Source organism: Neolamprologus brichardi, chromosome 3 (genome assembly GCF_056152115.1).
Source record: "Neolamprologus brichardi isolate AB-2024 chromosome 3, ASM5615211v1, whole genome shotgun sequence".
In the NCBI taxonomy this organism is placed as follows: domain Eukaryota; kingdom Metazoa; phylum Chordata; class Actinopteri; order Cichliformes; family Cichlidae; genus Neolamprologus; species Neolamprologus brichardi.
The window spans coordinates 1,299,168-1,322,854 of NC_142106.1; the positions used below are offsets into that span (position 1 = coordinate 1,299,168).

Below are 23,687 nucleotides of genomic sequence, written 5' to 3' on the forward strand. Positions count from 1 at the left end.
GGGCGGCGTGTTGGTAAAATTCAAAAACTGAATGACTGCCCCGGGCTCTTTGGGGCTCCAATGAGCTGTCGCATTTTCTTAATTAAGTCTTCACAAAAGGTTAAGAAAATTAACAGCTACCCACCATCATAAATCAAGGGTAAAGTACACTGATTACTACTAAAGATGACTAAAGATGTTTGCTCTTATTTTAGCCCATGGAATAAAGATGGTTACTAGTTCTAGATATTTTGGATTATCCAGAACTAATAAATAGGGGTGAGTTTTTGAAAAAGGACTTTTCAGGTGCTTCGGTGGTTAGCACTTGATAGGTTTGGAGCATAAACCTATTCGATGGAACGTTAAGGACAATTCAACTACACAGCAAAAAGCATTGAACACCAAGTAGGCAAAGTTCTTTGTGTTACTCATGCATGAGGGAGACCTGCCTGGAGCCAAGTGTCGTTCCACCACTTGACCTCCGTCAGACTCTCGTCCGCTCCCCCGTAACACCGCTCTTTTATTGAGGTCACATGAATATACATAGGTTCATTAACATATGACGTCTACATACAAACAAAGAGTACCTTGCCTGTGTGTGTGTGTGGGGTCAGAGTGTGACCCCATAAATGACTTCCCTAATCCTGCTGGTCTGGAAATCCAGCAGTTCATCTAAACAAAAGGCACTTAGACTAAAACTGACATAGCTACGTTTATCCTACCATAAAACAATAAGAGCAGGTACGACCTCTCCCATGCTCCCAGGATGTGGGTGTGGATGCCAGAACACTCTGGAATGCACACAAAGCCTTTGCAGACTATTAAGGATCACCCATCCTGTCACTACACAATCGATTATACACCTCTAAGCATATATGGTTAAATATTTCTAAGCATAAATGACAATAAACAACACAAATCTAACAGCACTGTTGCCTCACACACTCACAGCGAGAATGTCCTGAGTTCCACCATCAGGGTCTTTCTGTGTGGAGTTGGGTTCTCTACAGGTGCTTCAGCTTCCTCCCACAGTTGAAAGACATTCAGTTAGTGGGACTAGGTAATTGGAAACTGTGATGTGAATGGTTGTCTATGTGTTAGCTCTGCGACAGACTGGAACTGTACAGGGTGTACTCTTCCCCTAAGACAGCTGGGATAGGCTCCAGCCCCCCGTCACCCTGAAATCGATTTTAGCTTGAATAATGCAATATTGATTTATTAAATCCTGAATTGATTTCTAAATGTATTTTTGCCAGAAACTTGAGAATCTCAACTTAAAGCTCACAAAATTATTTCCACACCACCAAACAGCTAAAACAGCAAATGAAAGGAGGTAACTGGATACTGCACAAACATTTAAACATAAAGTGCATATTGTTCACCTAACCTAACGCCACGGACACGCCGTCGGGGCTGAAAGCCGACATCTCACAGATTCTGATGCTGCAGGTTTTGTAACTCTTTGACCAAAATTTACTGAACCAGCAGCAAAAGAAGATGAAAACTCCACTTCACATTTGATAAACATCAGCATTAATTTTCTCTATTTGCTTACTTATTGCCGCTCAGTTAAAAGTCTGAAATTCAAACAAATAAAGGTCAAATGTCTCATTTTTCCACCAAATCATTACATGGAAGTTTTTTAACACTGGAAGGAAAAGTGAAGGAAGTCTGTTTTTAAAGTTTCATGTCACTCGCCACTCATTAGAAACATTTATTTATTTGAAGATGCAGTTAGCTGCTGACACGCTGATGATGCTCAGTAAATCTGATCTTTGTATCTGGATTTATTTGACGGGGACAGTGTTCATGTTCAGGGACATCAGGATGAAAACAGAAGATGGAAACCTGCCAGATTTGAGCTAAACTGCTCATTTCCATTTCCACAGGATCCACCTGTGCTTCCTCTCCTCTCTCCTCCACCTGTTACAGTGAGGGAACGTCCTCCATGATGGAGGAGCTGCTGGAAAGTGCTGAGAGTTTCCTCCAGAGTGAGACCTCTGTCACAGTTCAGAGGATCTACGGCAGCAGAGACCTTCATGGACACTAAAAGTCTCAAACACACAACAACAACATCACACTGACTCCACTCTGACATCACTGATCAATAATCAAACAGATCAAACTGATTGATCAGCCATCAGAGGAGTCGGATCAATGGAGCTGCTTCTGTTCCTGATGTCCCCTGTTTGATCCTGGACCTGAACTCTCCCTGCAGAGGAGACACAAGACAGTCAGAGACACACACACACACACACACACACACACACACACACACACACACACACACAGACAAACACACAGACAAACAAACCTTTGACTTTAAGCTGCACAGTTTTATATCTAAATCGTCCGTTCCTCCTCACTTCACACACATATCTCCCACCGTCTCTCTCTGTGGGGTGTTTCAGGGTCAGACTGAGGTCTCCAGTTCTCAGCAGGTCTTCATTCATCTTCGTTCGGTCTCTGTAATCCTGGTGCTGTTTGTTTGTCTGTTCTTCAGGCTGGTCAGAAACGTTCTTATACAGATGGACCTTCTTGTATTCAGGATCATAGCGTTCCCACACCACCTCAGCATCTTCAGGCAGGTTTTGTGTGGTTTTGAAGGGCAGCTGGACAGACTCCGCCCCCTCCTCCACCTCCACCTGACAGACTGAGAGGACAACAAACACAACATTAGCTGTACAAAGTGTGATTGGTGTTCACAGAGCAGCATCATGTGACTCTTGTTCTGCACTAAATGAAGCGATGGAGTGGCGCCTCCTTCAGGCAGAGAAACAGCTCATGGAGAGAAATAATTATTAGAGCAAAAACAAGAGCGGAGCTGCAAATAAGGCCGAGAGGAACGCTGCAGAAAACTGTTCATGTGTGAATTCATAACTTCATAGATTTCTTTGAGCACTAAAATCAGAGCTGCTTCTATTTCTAATATGACAGCTGTGCATTAGAGCTGGAACACTTTAAATGTGAGCCATAAAAACATGATACTCTACAAGTGCATTCAGCTCTGACACTGTCACATCATGAAGGAGACGTGGAAATCACTTTGTTACACAAATCAAAGTCAAATCAATTCTATTGATGGAATATTGTGTGATCAATAGACTGATCAGTTTCTAATCTGTCATCTATCAGCTGGAAATCCAGCAGTGTCAAACAGACTGGGCAGCAGATTGAACTCCGACCCCACATATGATTGTTTCAGTCAGCCCAGAGAGAGTGGCTGGGTGGGTGGAGCTTTGGCTTCAGATGCTCCTCTATTAAGGTGGATGAAGGGTGTAGTTTGGAGGTGCTGCTTGTTAAAGAGTGAAACAGCTCCTATCTGTGCAGGTATCTCCACCCTCCTAAGACTCCATCAGAGTTGGAGCTGAACTCTCAGATGTTTCCTGCTCCATGGTTCTTATGTGTGATCACATGATCTGAGCTGGTGATTTTAAGATCCATGTTGATGATCTTACTGACTCATTTGAGTTCCTCAGTGCAGTAAATTCATTGGTTTCAAACAGCGTGTTGTTGGCCTACATATAACTGTGGGCTTCAGTATGAACTCCAGGCTTTGAGCTGATGTGTTTCTATCTGATCATTGATGGATTCTGATTGAGATCATTTTTCCAAGTGATCAGGCAAAAGAAGCTGTGTCAGTACGCTGACGCTCTTTTCATGAGGAAGCAGTAGAAACATGTTCATCAGTGTTTCCTACCACCACTGGTGTTCCTCCTCCCTCACACACACAAACACTCTGAATGATCTGAACCTCCTTTGTACATCCACTTTAGATTCAACTGCACCTTTTAAGATCAGGACTAAACCTGGTGCTCGCTCGCTGCCCTGGATCCACAAAGACATTCACAGTCTGAAAAGACAATGCCGGAGGGCAGAAAGGAGACGGAAGAAGGTGAATCTTCAGCTCCGTCATCAACAAATGAAAGCATGAACGACTGCTTTCAATGAACAGGTGAACGAGGCGAGGGCTATTTCTCTCCTTCAATTCATTCTAATAAGCACAGCCCAGAGCTCTTTGGAGCTCAGTGGAGCGTCTTTGAAATCCTGCAAGTTTTCATCAGATTACAGCATCGAGTGAGGAACGTCTCCACTTTCTAAACTTTCTGAAGGATCAAATGAATGAGAGGAAATCCAAAACAGCAGCTCCTGATTCTTTTCTTGATGTCCCGGACCCCAGCCTCAATATCTGATCTTCTTTTCTTCCAGTCTCTGTGGAGGAGTTTTGAAGGACTGTGGCACAACTGAAACGCTCATCAAGCTGTGTAGATATGATTCCTCCAAAGTTCCTGAGTGAAGTTTGGGATGTCCCTGCCCCTCGGCTGCTTCCAATAATGAACACTTGTCTGTCCTCTGGCTGTGTCCCAGAATACTTAAAGACAGCCTGTGTGCAAGCACTCATCAAAGATCCAGCCTCCATCCTTCTGACTACAACAATCACAGAGCCAGCTCAAAGTTTCCTTTTAGAGCAGAACTTTTGGAGAACACTGTCTGTCTGAAGCTTCTTGAAGCGTTACGTCCATGCTAGAACTCCACTTTGACTCTGACTGTGGATCCTGCTGAAGCTTCTCCAAATAGTGGAGAAACGAAGACAAGATCAGCAGACCCAGCTCAACAATGTCTGCAGGTGCTAACAGGTCAATCTTTGAGACGCTGAATGTTCCCAGTTTGCTGCTGTGAAACTAGAAGTGATGACTATTATTGTAACAGCACTACAGCTGGAACTGCTGACAGGGCTGGAGATGAACTGGATTCTGATTTCAGTGACAGTTTTGGCTTTCAGTCGTCATCAAAACACTTTGTTTCGTTCATGTTGCTCTGAAGCTTTCCTTTCTTCTCATTGACGTGTTATGAACCAATCACAGCCCTTTCCTTTACAGCGCTCTGCTTTCACCCCTCCCTAAAAGCCCAAATTCACTCTCAGTTTAGTTCAGCTGGAGCCAAGATGACACAGAGGGCCTTTGGTCCATGAGATCTACAGTGGGGCAAAAGAGTATTTAGTCAGCCACCGAATGTGCAAGTTCCCCCACTTAAAATGATGACAGAGGTCAGTAATTTGCACCAGAGGTACACTTCAACTGTGAGAGACAGAATGTGAAAAAAAAAAAATCCATGAATTCACATGGTAGGATTTGTAAAGAATTTATTCGTAAATCAGGGTGGAAAATAAGTATTTGGTCAATAACAAAAATACAACTCAATACTTTGTAACATAACCTTTGTTGGCAATAACAGAGGTCAAACGTTTACTATAGGTCTTTACCAGGTTTGCACACACAGTAGCTGGTATTTTGGCCCATTCCTCCATGCAGATCTTCTCAAGAGCAGTGATGTTTTGGGGCTGTCGCCGAGCAACACGGACTTTCAACTCCCGCCACAGATTTTCTATGGGGTTGAGGTCTGGAGACTGGCTAGGCCACTCCAGGACTTTCAAATGCTTCTTACGGAGCCACTCCTTTGTTTCCCGGGCGGTGTGTTTTGGATCATTGTCATGTTGGAAGACCCAGCCTCGTTTCATCTTCAAAGTTCTCACTGATGGAAGGAGGTTTTGGCTCAAAATCTCACGATACTTGGCCCCATTCATTCTGTCCTTAACACGGATCAGTCGTCCTGTCCCCTTGGCAGAAAAACAGCCCCATAGCATGATGTTTCCACCCCCATGCTTCACAGTAGGTATGGTGTTCTTGGGATGCAACTCAGTATTCTTCTTCCTCCAAACACGACGAGTTGAGTTTATACCAAAAAGTTCTACTTTGGTTTCATCTGACCACATGACATTCTCCCAATCCTCTGCTGTATCATCCATGTGCTCTCTGGCAAACTTCAGACGGGCCTGGACATGCACTGGCTTCAGCAGCGGAACACGTCTGGCACTGCGGGATTTGATTCCCTGCCGTTGTAGTGTGTTACTGATGGTGACCTTTGTTACTTTGGTCCCAGCTCTCTGCAGGTCATTCACCAGGTCCCCCCGTGTGGTTCTGGGATCTTTGCTCACCGTTCTCATGATCATTTTGACCCCACGGGATGAGATCTTGCGTGGAGCCCCAGATCGAGGGAGATTATCAGTGGTCTTGTATGTCTTCCATTTTCTGATGATTGCTCCCACAGTTGATTTTTTCACACCAAGCTGCTTGCCTATTGTAGATTCACTCTTCCCAGTCTGGGGCAGGTCTACAATTCTTTTCCTGGTGTCCTTCGAAAGCTCTTTGGTCTTGGCCATGGCGGAGTTTGGAGTCTGACTGGTTGAGGCTGTGGACAGGTGTCTTTTATACAGATGATGAGGTCAAACAGGTGCCATTCATACAGGTAACGAGTGGGGGACAGAAAAGCTTCTTACAGAAGACGTTACAGGTCTGTGAGAGCCAGGGATTTTCCTTGTTTGAGGTGACCAAATACTTATTTTCCACCCTGATTTACGAATAAATTCTTTACAAATCCTACCATGTGAATTCATGGATTTTTTTTTCACATTCTGTCTCTCACAGTTGAAGTGTACCTCTGGTGCAAATTACTGACCTCTGTCATCATTTTAAGTGGGGGAACTTGCACAATCGGTGGCTGACTAAATACTTTTTTGCCCCACTGTATCTAGGAGACATCAGTAACATCAGGTTTGTGTAAGCCGTCCTGTAGAACGCTTACGTACAGCTGCTTCTGTCTCTGATCTCTAAGAATCTCTCGGCTTCAGCTGGGACTCCACCCAGGTGTTGGTTGGTTGACATTTGACAACATCCAAATGACTGGATCAAAGTGTTTGAATGATCTCAGCAGCTTTAAAACTATTGATATTTACACATTTACATTGATTTGGACTAAACTAACAAAACTATTGATTTGATCTAAACTCAAATCATGCCAGAGGCTTTTATTTTGAAGTTAGGATCATTTTAATGGTCTTCTTAGTCTGTTCATTTAAACACACAGTTGCTCCGCCTGACATTTTTGGCTTTTAGATCAAAACATCAAATAATTTATTTTATTTGAATGAACTGAAAATAGATTCAAACTGAAAGCTTTTAGAGAATAAACTCCTACATGACCTCTGACCTTTGCCCTGTATCTACAGCACTGACCTCTGACTTTCAGCTGCACTTGTCTCTTCAGCAGGATGTTTCCCTCCCTGCTGTAGACGGTGCAGGTGTAGGTCCAGTTGTCCCAGTCTGTGGGGTGTTTCAGGGTCAGACTGAGGTCTCCAGTTTTCAGCAGGTCTTCATTCATCTCCGTTCGATCACTGAAAACCTGGTGCTGTTCTTCAGGCTGGTGAGGGCCCTTCTTATACACGTGGACCTTTGCGTTGTTATCCATCCACTCCACTTTAACATCTCCAGGCAGGTGAAGTGTGGTGTTTAAGGGCAGCTGGATAGACTCCACCCCTGAATCCACCTCCACCTGGGGGACTGAGAGGACAACAAAGCACAACATGAGCTTGGATGGAGACATTTGTGTTGACTCTAACAGGCTGAATGCTGCTGCTTCACTGGGAGCTCACTGTTAGATAGAAAGTGGTCAGTGTGACATCACATGCTAACCTCAACATCAGACATGCTAACACTGTAACATTATTGGATGGAGCCCACTGAGACTGAAACACCATCACGAGTCTAACCTCTGACCTTTGACCTGTATCTACAGCACTGACCTCTGACAGTGAGCAGCACTTCTTTCTTCAACAGGATGTTTCCCTCCCCGCTGTAGACGGTGCAGGTGTAGGTCTTGTTGTCTCCATCTGTGGGGTGTTTCAGGGTCAGACTGAGGTCTCCAGTTTTCAGCAGGTCTTCATTCATCTTCGTTCGGTCTCTGTAAACCTGGTGCTGTTCTTCAGGCTGGTCAGGGCCGTTCTCATACACATGGACCTTCCTGTAATTGTCCATCCACTCCACTTTAGCATCTTCAGGCAGGTGAGGTGTGGTTTTGAAGGGCAGCTGGACAGACTCCACCCCTGAATCCACCCCCACCCAGGGGACTGAGAGGACAACAAAGCACAACATGAGCTTGGATGGAGACATTTGTGTTGACTCTAACAGGCTGAATGCTGCTGCCTCACTGGGAGCTCACTGTTAGATAGAAAGTGGTCAGTGTGAAGAGGAGACGCAGAAGAAAGATGAAGACTGACAGGAAGAAAGCAGTGAACAGACTGTTGGAGCTGCTGTTAGTGGGACAGGACTTTATTCAGTCTCTGAGGACCAGATTTGACTTGATGAAGCAGAGAAACACAGTCTGAGTGTTGCTGTCACACTCACTTCATCACACAGCTTTGGATGATAACATGGAGAAAGGATGTGGAGATGTTCACAGTTCTGCTAGAAATCATCTTCTAGTTATTGTGACTCAGATATGACTGATTATAGATGAGGACCAAAGAAGGTTTTTACTGAGATTTGAGCTGACTTAGCTTAGCCTGTGTTTTAGCCACATGCTAAACAAACACATGTTCGGAAACTAGAAGATGTTACCTTTCAGATGAAGTCTCACACATGAACTTTGCTCCTACAGTTCATCTGCTGAAGCTTTTACATTTGGGTGGAAATCAAATAAAAACCAAAACAGCCACAAACATCAGACATGCTAACACTGTAACATTATTGGATGGAGCCACTGAGACTGAACCACCATCATGAGTCTGACCTCTGACCTTTGACCTGTATCTACAGCACTGACCTCTGACTTTCAGCTCCACTTGTTTCTCCATCAGGATGTTTCCCTCCCTGTTGTAGACGGTGCAGGTGTAGGTGGAGTTGTCTCCATCTGTGGGGTGTTTCAGGGTCAGACTGAGGTCTCCAGGTTCCAGTAAGTTTCTCTTCATCTTTGTTCGGTTCTTGTATTTATCGTCCTGTTCATCAGACTGGTCAGAGCCGTCATACATGTGGACCTTCCTGTTGTTTGCATCCTTCCACTCCACTTTAGCATCTTTACGCAGACAAACTGTGGTTTTGCAGATCAGCTGGACAGACTCCACCCCTGAATCCACCTCCACCCAGGGGACTGAGAGGACAACAAAGCACAACATGAGCTGCAGTGAAGGTTACTAATGTTCTCCTTATGACCTGTTACAGTGGACTTATTTCTGTTCTTGTCCTGTTAGACCTCAGTGTAGACCACAACATTTTACTGCAAACACTAGAACACACCAGAGTTATTAAAGGAAATTTACTGCAGTGGTTTAAATCACATCTGATAGATTCCAGTTTGTTTATGTAAATGAGGAGTTTTCGTCACAAACAAAAATTTTTCATAGATTTGTATGATTGCCATGCAGATGATGCTCATTCGATTTTTATGATTAACACCTGTTAAATCAGTTACAGGCGTGTTTTAAAGAGACAATCTCCTGGATGATCTCTAATTTACTGCTTCTAAATTCATCAAATTGATCCTGGACCTGTACATAACTAGAACTAACACACACATATTGGTGTTTTTCAAATGATGTCAGTGACCACTGAGTGATCGCTGCAGTCAGACAGTTAACTGGAAAACTGGAACAGAATCCACCTCATTACTGATGTAGAGCTGGCATGGAAATATTTTAATGATGTTTTGATAAGAATTATAAATAAACATGCCTCCATCATTAAATTTAGAGTAAACTACAGAAATAATGCTTAATTTTGTCCCTAGAGTTCTTCAGAAATCATTAAACCTTCTGTGAAATCAGTATTTTAATTAGGTTATCTTATACCCATAGTCAAGGTAGATGAATTATGTTAAACAGCTGTAGAACATAATTATATTCCTTAGTCTAGGATGTGTGCAAAATATGTAACTTAGTTTTCCTTACATCTTTAGGTTAAAGAACATGACCCTTTTGCAGTATATTCTGATAGTATGTTAGACCAAATGTCTCAGTATATTTTGTTAAGAAGGATAGACAAAAGTTCAAGTATATCTGTGGGGATTAAAAGAATGTGACCATCCTTTGGGTTCTGTTAGACAGGTGGGCGCCACCATTTATCTGCTGTGAATGTTTTACACTGTTTTCTTGTCATGTCAGACTGCTTAAATCATTTTCTGAGAATGTTGTGTGCAAAAGACCTTGTGCCGATAATAGCAGAAACAGACCACATTCGGTGCCCCCACCTTTGTAGGGGGTAGAAAGACAGGGAGCCCGAGGTCATAACTTAGGTGCCATGACAAATAAGAGAGTGTGAATGTTTAGGTTTACGACCAGGTGGGGGCTAGTAGAAAACTATAAAAAGCTGTGTAATACATCGCTATTTTGAGACTTGCTGTGACCCTCTCTGCATCTCTCCCCATCATGATGGTTTTTATGCTCAAAAGTGTGAAAATTGTATGGAAATAAAGGATTGTTGATTGAGCATTTATACACCGAGTAAGTGTCCTTCCTTCAGCCCAAAGATTCAAAGAACTGGGTGAATTCTGAAGTTCAGAAGTCCTGCCATTGATTAATTCTTCAATCTTATATATGATCAACCTATCTCTAATAATCGGCTATGTACCACAGGCCTTCAAGGTGGCTGCAGTTAAACCTTTACTCAAAAAGCCATCTCTAGACCCAGCAGTCTTAGCTAATTATAGGCCAATCTCCAACCTTCCTTTCATATCAAAAATCCTTGAAAGAGTAGTTGTCAAACAGCTAACAGGTCATCTGCAGAGGAATGGTTTATTTGAAGAGTTTCAGTCAGGTTTCAGAGTTCATCACAGCACAGAAACAGCTTTAGTGAAGGTTACAAATGATCTTCTTATGGCCTCTGACAGTGGACTCATCTCTGTGCTTGTCCTTCTTGACCTTAGTGCAGCATTCGATACTGTTGACCATATTATCCTGTTAGAGCGATTAGAACATGCTGTAGGTATTACAGGTATTGCACTGCAGTGGTTTGTATCATATCTATCTAATAGACTCCAATTTGTGCATGTAAATGGAGAGTCCTCTTCACACACTGAGGTTAATTATGGAGTTCCACAGGGTTCAGTGCTAGGACCAATTCTGTTTACATTATACATGCTTCCCCTAGGCAGCATCATTAGAAGACATAGCATACATTTTCACTGCTATGCAGATGACACCCAGCTCTATCTGTCCATAAAGCCAGATAACACACACCAATTAGTTGAACTGCAGGAATGTCTTAAAGACATAAAGACTTGGATGGCCACTAACTTTCTGCTTCTTAACTCAGATAAAACTGAGGTCATTGTACTCGGCGCTGAAAAGCTTAGAAATATGGTATCTAACCAGATTCTTACTCTGGATGGCATTACCTTGGCCTCCAGTAACACTGTGAGGAACCTTGGAGTCATTTTTGACCAGGATATGTCCTTCAACGCACATATTAAACAAATATGTAAGACTGCGTTCTTCCATTTGCGCAACATCTCTAAAATTAGAAATATCCTGTCTCAGAGTGATGCTGAAAAACTAGTTCATGCATTTATTACTTCCAGGCTGGACTACTGCAATTCATTATTATCAGGATGTCCAAAAAACTCACTGAAAAGCCTTCAGTTAATCCAAAATGCTGCAGCAAGAGTACTGACAGGGACTAGAAAGAGAGAGCATATTTCTCCTGTTTTGGCTTCCCTTCATTGGCTTCCTGTTAAATCCAGAATTGAATTCAAAATCCTGCTCCTCACATACAAGGTCTTAAATAATCAGGCCCCATCTTATCTTAATGACCTTGTAGTACCATATTACCCTATTAGAGCACTTCGCTCCCACTCTGCAGGCCTACTTGTTGTTCCTAGAGTATTTAAAAGTAGAATGGGAGGGAGAGCCTTCAGTTTTCAGGCCCCTCTTCTGTGGAACCAGCTTCCAGTTTGGATTCAGGAGACAGACACTATCTCTACTTTTAAGATTAGGCTTAAAACTTTCCTTTTTGCTAAAGCATATAGTTAGGGCTGGACCAGGTGACCCTGAATCCTCCCTTAGTTATGCTGCAATAGATGTAGGCTGCCGGGGGATTCCCATGATGCATTGAGTTTTTCCTTTCCAGTCACCTTCCTCACTCACTATGTGTTAATAGACCTGTCTGTATTGAATCATATCTGTTATTAACCTCTGTCTCTCTTCCACAGCATGTCTTTTATCCTGTCTTCCTTCTCATACCCCAACCGGTCGCAGCAGATGGCCCCGCCCCTCCCTGAGCCTGGTTCTGCCGGAGGTTTCTTCCTGTTAAAAGGGAGTTTTTCCTTCCCACTGTCGCCAAAGTGCTTGCTCATAGGGGGTCATATATTGTTGGGCTTTTCTCTGTATCTATGAAGCGCCTTGAGGCGACATTTGTTATGATTTGGCGCTATATAAATAAAATTGAATTGAATTGAATTGAATTGAATTCAACAACTTGGTGCCTGTGACCCGGATCTTTTGGTGTGCTGAGGAGGGGCAGATTTGGCCTGTGGTGAGATCGTGCGACAAAGCGAACGGAGAGCCGGCTCAAACATCAAAAAGGTAAGCACAGCCTGTTGTATTATAAATACCAAATGTGCATATTGGGCTTTCCAAATTAATCTGTTCGCTGGGTTACACGTATTTTCACATTAAATTGTCGGTGTCTGGTTTTCTAGCAAGAATACTAATAATACTCTACGTTGAGACTAGAATTCCAGTGTGTCATAGGAACTGCCTCTAGCAAGATACTAATTATATTCTACGTTGAGACTAGAGCGCAGCCCACTTTACCCTAAGATAATTAATTTTGTCTAAAACTGGCTTCTGTTGCAAGAAATGGGGAAAAGCTTCAAAACGCGGCCAAAGTGTAGAATATGAAATAGAGGTGAAATAGAGTCTAACTTATGGTGCGTTTGCATTTTCAAAGGTGAGCTCAGAGGTTTCTGTGTGTGTTTCTGCTGGTGAGACGCGCTTGCTGTGTTTCTGTGTGTGAAATATGAACATGGTGACAGTGACGGTTAATGTGTGAATGGGAGGACATTAGAGCAAAGACACATTTTAGGATCAAAGGTTGATGCCTAGTGGACCTGTGGAAATTGGTTTTGTTCATGGTGTGGCAACCCTCCTGCCTGTGGACGCGCAGTCAGGTCCAGCGGCGTCTGGTTAGCCGAGGTGGTGACTTGGGAACTGAGGACTCCCGCATAGCTACAGAATAACACTGAAACGTCTGTGTAATCACGGTTTACATTTATTCTGGACTAGAGCAAGACACATTTTGCGAACAAAGGTTGAGTTCTAAGAGTAGTAAGAGAAAAAGGTTAAAAAAGGTTAAATAAGGTTAAAAAGGTTGAAAAAGGTTGTATTCCTCGTTTCAGTGGTTGAAATTGTTGTTTGCCTGTCCCCTGACAAGTGTTAAATTAAATAAAGAGGGTATTTGGAGCCACATAGAGAGAGACGGGCTGAATTGGGTGTATTACTCTGTGGTGTAAAAAAAAAACAAAAAAAAAGGAGAGAGGAAGAGAGTTGGAGGTGGGTAGTTTGTGTGAAAGCGCCGTTAGAGTCGGCGTCTCGTCAGAAGTACGGGAGTCAATTAAAGTAACAGAATAATTTGTGTCTAAAAGTGTGTTTGTGACGAATTGAGGAGGCCCCCGTTCGGGAGAAATGGAGGCTGAGAGAAAAAAAAATAGTTGCAAAAGTGCAGGAGGAGAGAGCCCGTGTAACGGGGTGGGCAGTGACGTGCCAGGGGGTTTAGCATTGGATGAGGGAGCCAAAGGAGGAGTCTGATAAGCTGATGCTGCCGGCTTCCCCGGTGAAGTCATCGCTTACTGCCTTCCCACCTCCCTATCAGGCTCCCGCCCCCTCTATCCCGTGTTGAGAGTAGAGCAGGGCTGGCTGGTTAATTAATTACAAAAAAGCTGGACTTTCTTCGGTTGGACCCGTTATCTTAAATTTGGCAAAGTTGTGTAGGCGCTAAAACTTTCAGGTCTGAGAGTGATTGTAAATATAAGACGTCTTTGTAATATAATAGAGAGTTGAGTGTGAAACGAGGCTGTGTGTGACGACAGCGCGCTGCGAGCTAGTTTAGACGGTGTGTGAACATGCAAATGAGGTGGCTGCTGTGAAGCCCACAGAGGACTTCCTGTTTAGCGTGTTATTGAGTTTTATAAGTATGATTTGCAAACAATGATACATGCCTGTAATTAAAATGCTGATTTTGCTGATTATAATATTACAAATAAAGTTTTGAATGACTGCGGTGAATGTTTGATGTTTGGCTGGGTTTTGATATAGGAGAGATGGCTTGGCGGCTGCTGGGGGTAAGTGTCTGTGACCGGAAATATGCATGCCCATAAAAGGCAACTGCCTGACTGTGTGAACTATGCACCAAGAGAGAGAGTAAAATCTAGGCAGATGAACCAAATGGATGTTTTAAGAAAAATAGTAAATGAATGTTTTAGTCTCTTAATACAGGTGGATTTCTCCCAACCCGGAGACCTGAGTACATCAGCAAAAGGATAGACTAACAAAATTGGGACGACAGACAGGCCAAGCTCTGGCTCAAAATTTTACAGCTTGACCTCTCATTTTGTCCCCACCTGAAAAAGAAGCTTAAAGGACATCTTCTCCTCCAGTTATCGGTTACCATCACTGGAAATTTTCAGGCAAGTTTTTCACTGAATTGTTTTTGGCACCATGTGTCCCTGAATCTCACAAGCAAGCTCTAATTCCTGGCTGAAGACATGGAATGCTGTTATTTAAGGTGGGAAATCAAAATTTGGGAAACAAAATTAAAAAACACACAATTAGGGAAATGCCTTGTTGGAGAAAAAGTTAAAATAACCCACCCACAAACGCACATACACGCAATGAAGAAACAGCTTACATTCATGAACACGTGAAGATTTTCCAGCAAGGTTAAAGCAGCAAAACTTAACATACACCTGATGTTAAATGATAAAGTTTATCCACTACTAACAAATAAACTCTCTGGGTTGCAGGACAACAACTTGACTTCAAAAAGAAAGACACTGGTATGACAAACCAGTGATGAAATAATAAATTTAGTGGTTAAAAGAGTCGAATTGTGACATGTTTTCTTCTGATTGATTAATACAAGTGAGTACTGAATGAAAGAAAATTCCTTTTTGAATTATTAAACATGATCTTAAGAATTTTAACGTGTACCTGTGTTGTCCTGTCAACTTGGTGGGGTATGAGTTGATTATATAGTGAGAAAAAAAAAAAAAAAAAAGGGGGGGGGGCGGGGGGGGGGGGAGAAGGCTGACACAGGGCCTGGCCCCTCTCTGAATAACACAGCCAAAACAACATCATTTTCCTGTTCGTCTGTTTTTGTTTTGTTTTTGTTTTTTCTCTTTATGCTTAATTACAGGCTGCTTTGTCGGCCCGGAAAGCCGAGGCTGACCTGGACTCCTGCTCTCCCCTCTACCATCTTTGCTCTCCCTTCTACCATCTTTGATGTGACCCTGACCGAATGCTACAGCAGCTGGACCCACAACAACAGCCTGAGAATGTCAACAGTGCTGCAGGAAAACGATCTCATGCAGCGGAGACGGAGAACGTTAAATCCAAGGCCCGTTTCACTACACGGGGGAGATTTCCAGACAGCTTCACCTGACAGAGCTGTGACGAGACGCCTATTAAGCCCGGATGAAAAGTGAGGCCGAGCAAAAGAATGCTGACCTTAACAACTCTGCATTAAAACTGTGCAGGACAGTGATGGACCAACACGGATGATCGGGCAGCAAAAAGGGCGTGCCAGAGACACGAGGAGTAACTGAGGTCAGGAGGCACCTCAGATTGGACAAAAGCACCAGAAGAACATAAGCTGAAGGCACAGGTGTCGGGGCTCAGCCAGGAGCTGACCTCTGAGAAGAGCTGGACAGCAGGGCTGCAGAAGGTCGTGGAGCAAAGCAAGGAAAACATCAATAAACTTCAATCTGACGTGTACGGAAAAGACTGAGGTTTCTGCCCTCAGTGAGAGCTCAAGGCATCAGAGCAGAAACTGAGCATGGCTCAGGAGGAGCTGGACAAGGAGAAGATGCAGGACACTGGAGAAAAGGACTGCCTTAATTGGGGCCAGAACCAGTATGGATAGAACTTTGGGCAGCAGCACCAAGGGATGCAAACGGACTGGAAAGGGGGAGGCAGGACCCCAGAGCACGCTTCAGGCCCTGGTTTACCCAGAACACCAGAACAGGAAAGTGATGAACACAAACACACACAAACACACACACAAACACACACATCTACATACACTGACTCAGAATTAAGAGAAACACACACATTAACACATATGCACTCGTTGATTGACTGAGAAATGACACACACACACGCACACAAATCGAAATGTTGATTCAATTCACGGAGAAGTGATCCACACACACACACACACACATACACATGTTTGGGCAATGAAGAGTGACACACACACGCTGATGCAATGAAGAATGCTTTACTAACAAATGCTATGCTGATACGCAAAATGCTGCACACAAACGTCCAAATACAGAATTTGTTACAACAACAAGAAGCCATTGATTGTTAATTGGTTAAATGCATTTCATGTCACCCAGAGGGCATTTGTGTAGATTTAGGGGACAGGGTCTAAGGCAGTTTGGTTATGAAAACAATGTCTGTGAGTGATGTCTGTTTATGGCTCAAGGCCTAAACTGAGTGGTGTTTACTGTGCTTCACACAGCCTGATAAGGAGCAGTGGTACAGAGTGAAAATGATGAATTAACAATGTGAGCCTTATTTCGGAGCACCACATTTTTGTGATTGAGATTTAATTGAAGGAGGAACACACTGAAAAAATAAATTAAAAAAAGAGAAAAGGGGGCCAGCCCTTGGATTTACGTAAGTATCCCATGTGTATTTAACACAATTGCCTCAGGCTTTAAAGATCTGTACAGAATTTAACAGGAAATCATAGCTTCCCTGTATTTCCTACATTGTTGGCATGCTGGTGAGTGCTGTTGCTCCACAGTAAGAAGGTCCTGGGTGCAAGTCCACAGTCTGGCTAGTTTGCAGTGGTTTCTCTCTGGGTATTCTGGTTTCCTGCCACAGTGAAAAGTCATGCAGCTGTTAGAGCTAGGTTGATTGATGATTCTAAATTATCTGTGAATGTAAGTGTAAATGGTTGTTTGTTTCTAGGTGATAGACTGGTGACCTGTTCGGGGTGCACCCTGCCTCGTAACCTATCACTTTCTGGTGAAGTTTTGGTTGATTTTGGGTTTTGCTTAACACTAGGTTGATTTTATCAGTGAGGTTCGGATTGTTTTCTTTCTCTAAGAGAGAGAAAGATGGTTTTATGCTTGGACATGTTTCTAATGGGCCCCAGTATTTGTTATTATATGAGTATTTTATTGGTTACGTTTGTTTTTTGCTTTTGTTACAGTGCACTGAAATAAGAACATCTGAGAGGAGTGATCCACCGGTGGTGATATTTTGGTATTTTGTGAGTTCCTGATTTAACAAATCAGCTCTTTAATCCAGGCCTGAGAGAGTGAACTTTAAAGCGCTATAAAACATTCTTACTGAAAACAGTCGCAAAGCATTTTTCTCCACATTAAGTTGGGCTCAGGAGAAAGCCACTTATTGGGGACAATTAGAAAATGAGAGTCCCTGCCTAAAAGGATTCAGCGAGGTAATCCGACCTAAAGTTCTTCTTTTTCTTTTTGAAATGACATCATTTTGCTGAGGGTGGAAATCAAAGGCAGCGATGGTTTCCACTATCAGCAAAGAATGAATGAATGAATGAATGAATGGAAATAAAAACAAACTGACTGACTGGTAAAAGCTGACAAGACTTGACCACGACTCAAAGTTAACCTCCACCTAGACAGGACAAAAGGGTGGATGAATTTATCTGTGCACAGACAAACATGAATTGGGTTGATGCTCTCCCTATAGCACTAATGAGTGTGAGGTGCTCAGTTAATCAGAGCACCGGGTTTACCCCATTTGAACTGCTGACAGGGAGACAATTTCCAGGCCCTGCAGCAGGTGTAAGAGAGTTAAGAGAGGAAACAAATGGGTCTGAACATGTGAAACAGTTTAAAGCACCGAAGGCTCTTGTCTCTAGTTTCACTACGCAGGTGGGAGATCCGACCGGAAAGGAGGTGACCACGCCGGAGGTGAAGTGGGTGTGGCTGAAGGTGTATAAGCGGAAGTGGGACGAGCCGAGGTGGACGGGACCATTCGAGGTGACCACTCGAACCTCTCACGCAGTCCAGCTGAGGGGCAAAGGCGACGCTTGGTATCACTGGAGCCGGTGTGCGGTGGCGGAAGAGCCTAGGAGGTCGGAGAGGCGCTTAGGGAAAAAGGGGGACACGGCCGTGACCCTAAAAACACAGGTTTGAGCGAAAAAGGGGCAGAATAATCCCCTGACCTGTGCAACGACCGAAGGGTAGTCTAACTCTGGAGGTTGAAGAAAGGAGAATCGACAACAGGAGAACATCGGTGGCTGCAGCAATAAAATAAAAATTAAAAATTCTTTAGACAGAGGTTTGATTCTGATTAACATTGAAAAACCATAAGGTAACATTAAAATGGCTGTGAGAAACTACCATGTGAAAATAAAACTTTGGGAAGACGGGAGAGTGATGGGGATGTTAACTGTGCTCACTGTGATCCTGGTAACAATTATTTTCTTATTGTGTGAATTGCCCAGTTTCAGAATTCATTCAACTTCTCTTCCTTCAGCGGACCCTGAGCTGACCCAACTTAAGCCTGTCACCCCGAACAAAAATGTCGATAGAATTAATTATGTGCATTATCACGTTCTTCGGCTGGCCAATTTGACACGTGATGCAGTTGAAGGGTTAGCAGAGCAATTAGGTCCCACCTATCTGATGGCAGTACAAAACAGGATGGCGCTTGACATGGTCCTGGCGGGAAAGGGGGACGTGTGTGTTATGTTCGGACAAATGTGTTGCACCTTAATTTCTAATAATACTGTTCCAGACGGCTCGATAACAAACTCTGGAGGGGCTGGGAACTCTGGCCCATAATATGCATGAACACTAAGGTATTGAAAACCCGTTGAAGGAGTGGATGACTTCTGTTTTTGGGCAATGGAAAGGTTTTGTCATGTCAATTATGGTTTCACTGTCTGTTTTTACTGCAGTTCTTACAACATGTGGATGCTGTTCCATTCCTTGCCTGAGGGCACTGGTAATTCGTCTTATTGACAAGGCCATATCCTAAGGGACCTAAAGACCAGGTCGATGTGGATATTGCAACCTTAGAATGCATGTTGTAAGTGATCTCTCCAAAGGAGAGATCAAAGGGGGATTGTGAAATCAGTATTTTAATTAGGTTATCTTATACCCATAGTCAAGGTAGATGAATTATGTTAAACAGCTGTAGAACATAATTATATTCCTTAGTCTAGGATGTGTGCAAAATATGTAACTTAGTTTTCCTTACATCTTTAGGTTAAAGAACATGACCCTTTTGCAGTATATTCTGATAGTATGTTAGACCAAATGTCTCAGTATATTTTGTTAAGAAGGATAGACAAAAGTTCAAGTATATCTGTGGGGATTAAAAGAATGTGACCATCCTTTGGGTTCTGTTAGACAGGTGGGCGCCACCATTTATCTGCTGTGAATGTTTTACACGGTTTTCTTGTCATGTCAGACTGCTTAAATCATTTTCTGAGAATGTTGTGTGCAAAAGACCTTGTGCCGATAATAGCAGAAACAGACCACATTCGGTGCCCCCACCTTTGTAGGGGGTAGAAAGACAGGGAGCCCGAGGTCATAACTTAGGTGCCATGACAGATAAGAGAGTGTGAATGTTTAGGTTTACGACCAGGTGGGGGCTAGTAGAAAACTATAAAAAGCTGTGTAATACATCGCCATTTTGAGACTTGCTGTGACCCTCTCTGCATCTCTCCCCATCATGATGGTTTTTATGCTCAAAAGTGTGAAAATTGTATGGAAATAAAGGATTGTTGATTGAGCCTTTATACACCGAGTAAGTGTCCTTCCTTCAGCCCAAAGATTCAAAGAACTGGGTGAATTCAACACTTCTAAATTTAAAAAAAAAGCTAAATCAGAGTACTAGCTCTTAAAAAACATTAAACATCTTAATGATCCTAAACAATTCTGGAAAATAATAACATCTTATCACAGGGATATAACCACCAAAATACCAGATTTTGTTTTAAAAGACTTATGTACTTTACTGAAAAATGTAATATTTTAAGTGCTTTATACATTTTGTTTCTTCTGGGTCTTTATTTGAATCTTTATATCAGAGTTCAAACAGCTTAATGAACAGGAGGCTCTCTCTGTACTCAAACTCAGTCTGTGCTTCAGCTTTTCTCCTCTGAATCCAACAGATTTAAGGTCCACCGGACTGGATCCCAATGAATCTGCAGGACCAAATCAACCTGATCCTTATTTTCTTAAACTGGCTGCAGATTTTATAACAGAATCGCCAACTTGTAATTTTAGTTTTAGTCTTTTGAACACTGAGATCCCTGAAATATGGAAATCTACCAATGTTCTCTCTTTGATGAAAAGAGGTGATGTTAATAACTACAGGTCCATATCTAAATACTGTGTTTAAGTTGACAAAAGCTTATTATTGAACAACCCTAAGAATTTTACAAATTAATTATTTCCCAACATCAGGATTCAGTAAACAACACGGCACAATAACCGCTGCTATTAAAGTGGTGAATGACATCATTAATGCAATGGACTGAAAAAAATACTGAGCTGTTCTTTGTCTTGGTTTGTCAGAGGCTTTTGACACAGTTGTCCTGCCATTTTAGTAAACAGACCAAACAATATTGGTGTAGCTGTAAATGCTGTGAGTTGGTCATCAAATTATTTGTCAGCTACAACACAGTGTGTCCAAAGGAGTTCCCCAGGGCTCCATATTAGGACCACTGCTCTTCTATGTAGATAGATAAAAATGTTGCATTACATTTTTATTCAGATGAAGTGCAAAAACTTGAATTTCTGCAGTCTGCCTTTGATGTTGCTCAGTCCCATTTGACTCAAATTAAGTTGGCGTTAAATTCAGATAAATTCAAGTTCAAGTTATTCTCAAGTGGCAAAGACACTTCCTAAGAACAAAACCAGTCAAGGGATTAAAAATAAAAAATAGTCACATCTTATAAAGCTTTTGAATAAGTTGCCTCTGTCCTCTGTTGCCTCTGGAAAGATCTACAGAAGAAGTTTAAAGTCCATTTTAAGGAAGTGAGAGAATGGCTCCATTTGATCAGTGTGAATTTTGTTATTGCTGTTTTTATAATGACCTGTTATTTTAGAAGATTCATGATTCATGTTTGTGTTGTGTTGTGTTTTTTTTCTGTATTATTGTGGAATCTATGACTTCAACCTTGAGGTGACCGTGATTTGCACTATATAAAGAAAACTGAGTTCACAGATCAGTGCAGTGAAGCACACACACTGTTTAGTAAAGTCATGTTGTGGAGCTGTTTTACTGATCAATGACTGAGTCTGAAGGAGGTTTTCTGACTTCTGGACCAAACCTGGAAGTTTCTCTTCAGCTCTCTGTATCAGCTGTTTGTAACTCTCAACTCTTTCAGCTTCTGGAACAAGTTTGTGTGAGCCACAGTCAAGGAGCCATCAGAGGACACCTGCTGACCATCGGCATTATGGGTAGTGTAGTAGGAGACACTCACCTGACATGAAATAGTGCCGGAAATAAAATAAAAGACCTCCAGAAACCACAAGAAGAACCAGGAGAACCAGGAGAGCTGTAGCCCAAGGAGGAAACTGTTCTGTGGAAAATTACAAAAACAACATGACCTTTGAACTCTGACCTCAGTCCTGCACTCTACTGACCTCTGTCCTGCACTGTATCCTGGTTTTTATCTCCATGTCTGACCTTTGAGCTGCAGCACTACTTTCTGTCTCAGGATGTCTTTGTCCCTGTAGATGGTGCAGATGTATCCTCCACTGTCTCTCTCTGTGGGGTATTTCAGGGTCAGACTGAGGTCTCCAGTTCTCAGCAGGTCTTTGTTCATCTTTGTGCGACCACAGTAAATTTCATCCTGGTTCTTAAGTTGGTCACTTCCATTTGAATATCGATGGACCATCATGATTTCTTGGTCAAATCTCGTCCACTCCACTCTGGTGTCCTCAGGCAGGTCAGGTGTTGTGTTGCATTGCAGGATGACAGACTCTGACCCTTCAATGACCTCCACCTCAACCTTTTGGTCTGAGAGGACAGTAAACCAAAATATAAAAATTGAATCTGGAAAGTATTCCCAGTGCCTTACTTGTTGCACATTTTGTTATTCCAACATGGATTAGATTCATTTTCACCTCACACTTCTACACACACAATACCTGGGGATTCCCATGATGCAATGAGTTTTTCCTTTCCAGTCACCTTTCTCACTCACTATGTGTTAACAGACCTCTCTGCATTGAATCATATCTGTTATTAATCTCTGTCTCTCTTCCACAGCATGTCTTTATCCTGTCTTCCTTCTCTCACCCCAACCAATCACAGCAGATGGCCCCGCCCCTCCCTGAGCCTGGTTCTGCTGGAGGTTTCTTCCTGTTAAAAGGGAGTTTTTCCTTCCCACTGTCGCCAAAGTGCTGCTCATAGGGGGTCATATGATTGTTGGGGTTTCTCTGTATCTATTATTGTAGGGTCTACCTTACAATATAAAGCGCCTTGAGGCGACTGTTGTTGTGATTTGGCGCTGTATAAATAACATTGAATTGAATTGAACAATACCTCACAATGACGGGGTACTGTTTAAATGATTGCAAATGTATTAAAAAGAAAAAATGAGAATAACATGTAATCACAAACTTTGCTCAGTGCTTTGTTGAAGCAACTTTGGCAGCAATTACAGCCTTCAGTCTTTCTCAGTATGGCAGCTATTTTTAGGCATTTTCTTTCTTCTTCTTCTTCTTTGCAGACCCTCTCAAGCACCATCAGGCTGGATGGGGAGTGTCAGTGCAAAGGCATTGTCTAATCTCTCCAGAGATGTTTGATTGGGTTCTTGTCTGGGCTCTGGCTGGACCACTCAAGAACAAACACCACAAAGTGGTCCTAAAGCTCTCCTTTGTTATCTTGTCTCTATGTTCATTTTCCTGTTGGAAGATAAACCTTCACCCAGTCTAAGGTCCAGAGCACGCTGGAGCAGGTTGTAATCAAGGAGTTCTCTACACATTGGTGCATTCGGGAAAACCTTTAGTTCTTCCTCTGTAAAATATCCCACAGCATGATGCTGCCACCACCAGTGGTGCCTGTTTTTTCCAGACACGACACTTGGCATTCAGGCCAAAGAGTTTAATAGTGGTTTCATCAGACCAGAGAATTTTCTTTTTCATGATCTGAGATACTTCAGGGGCTCTTTGGCAAACTCGATTCAATGCATACTGTCTCAGAGGTCTGCAGGCAATTCCTTGGACTTCAAGGCTCGATTTGTGTTCTGACATGTACTGTCAAATATGGGACCTTATACAGACAGGTGTGTGCCTGTCCAAATCATGTCCAATCAACTGCATCGACCACAGGTGGACTCCAACCAAGAAACATCTGACATATTCTCAAAGGGAACAAGATTCAACTGAGCTCAACTTTTAGTGTCCCAGAAAAGGCTGTAAATACTTCTGTCCATCTGTTAATTTTAGCTTTTTTAAATACACCTGGACAAATTTTAAGCAAATGTTTTTCCGTATTCATTATGGGGATTTTGTGCAGGTAGAATTTGGAGGTGAAAAACTGATTCCATCCATTTTGGAATAAGGCTTTTACATAACAAAATGTGGAACAAAGGAAGGGCTGAGAGTATTTTCTGGATGTTCTGTAACTAAAGAAGCAGATTCAGTCA

At 42.7% G+C, this 23,687-nt stretch overlaps 1 protein-coding gene across 5 annotated transcripts in view; it reads right to left on the minus strand.

Moving 5' to 3' along the window:
• Positions 1-349: 349 nt before the first annotated feature.
• LOC148103095 (uncharacterized) overlaps positions 350-23,687 on the minus strand; it is a 32,424-nt gene continuing 9,086 nt past the window's right edge. For 2 of the 5 annotated variants that reach the window (XM_087838526.1, XM_087838525.1), the window contains exons 3-9: positions 21,722-22,054; positions 21,516-21,614; positions 8,638-8,961; positions 7,619-7,942; positions 7,053-7,376; positions 2,294-2,632; positions 350-2,191 (exon numbers count right to left, since the gene is read on the minus strand). In XM_087838526.1, the coding sequence (XP_087694652.1) occupies positions 2,100-2,191; positions 2,294-2,632; positions 7,053-7,376; positions 7,619-7,942; positions 8,638-8,961; positions 21,516-21,614; positions 21,722-22,054 (1,835 nt within the window). In that variant the 3' untranslated portion in view covers positions 350-2,099. The remainder of the gene's footprint in view (positions 2,192-2,293; positions 2,633-7,052; positions 7,377-7,618; positions 7,943-8,637; positions 8,962-21,515; positions 21,615-21,721; positions 22,055-23,687) is intronic. The other 3 variants (XM_087838529.1, XM_087838528.1, XM_087838527.1) reach the window with 3 other exon arrangements.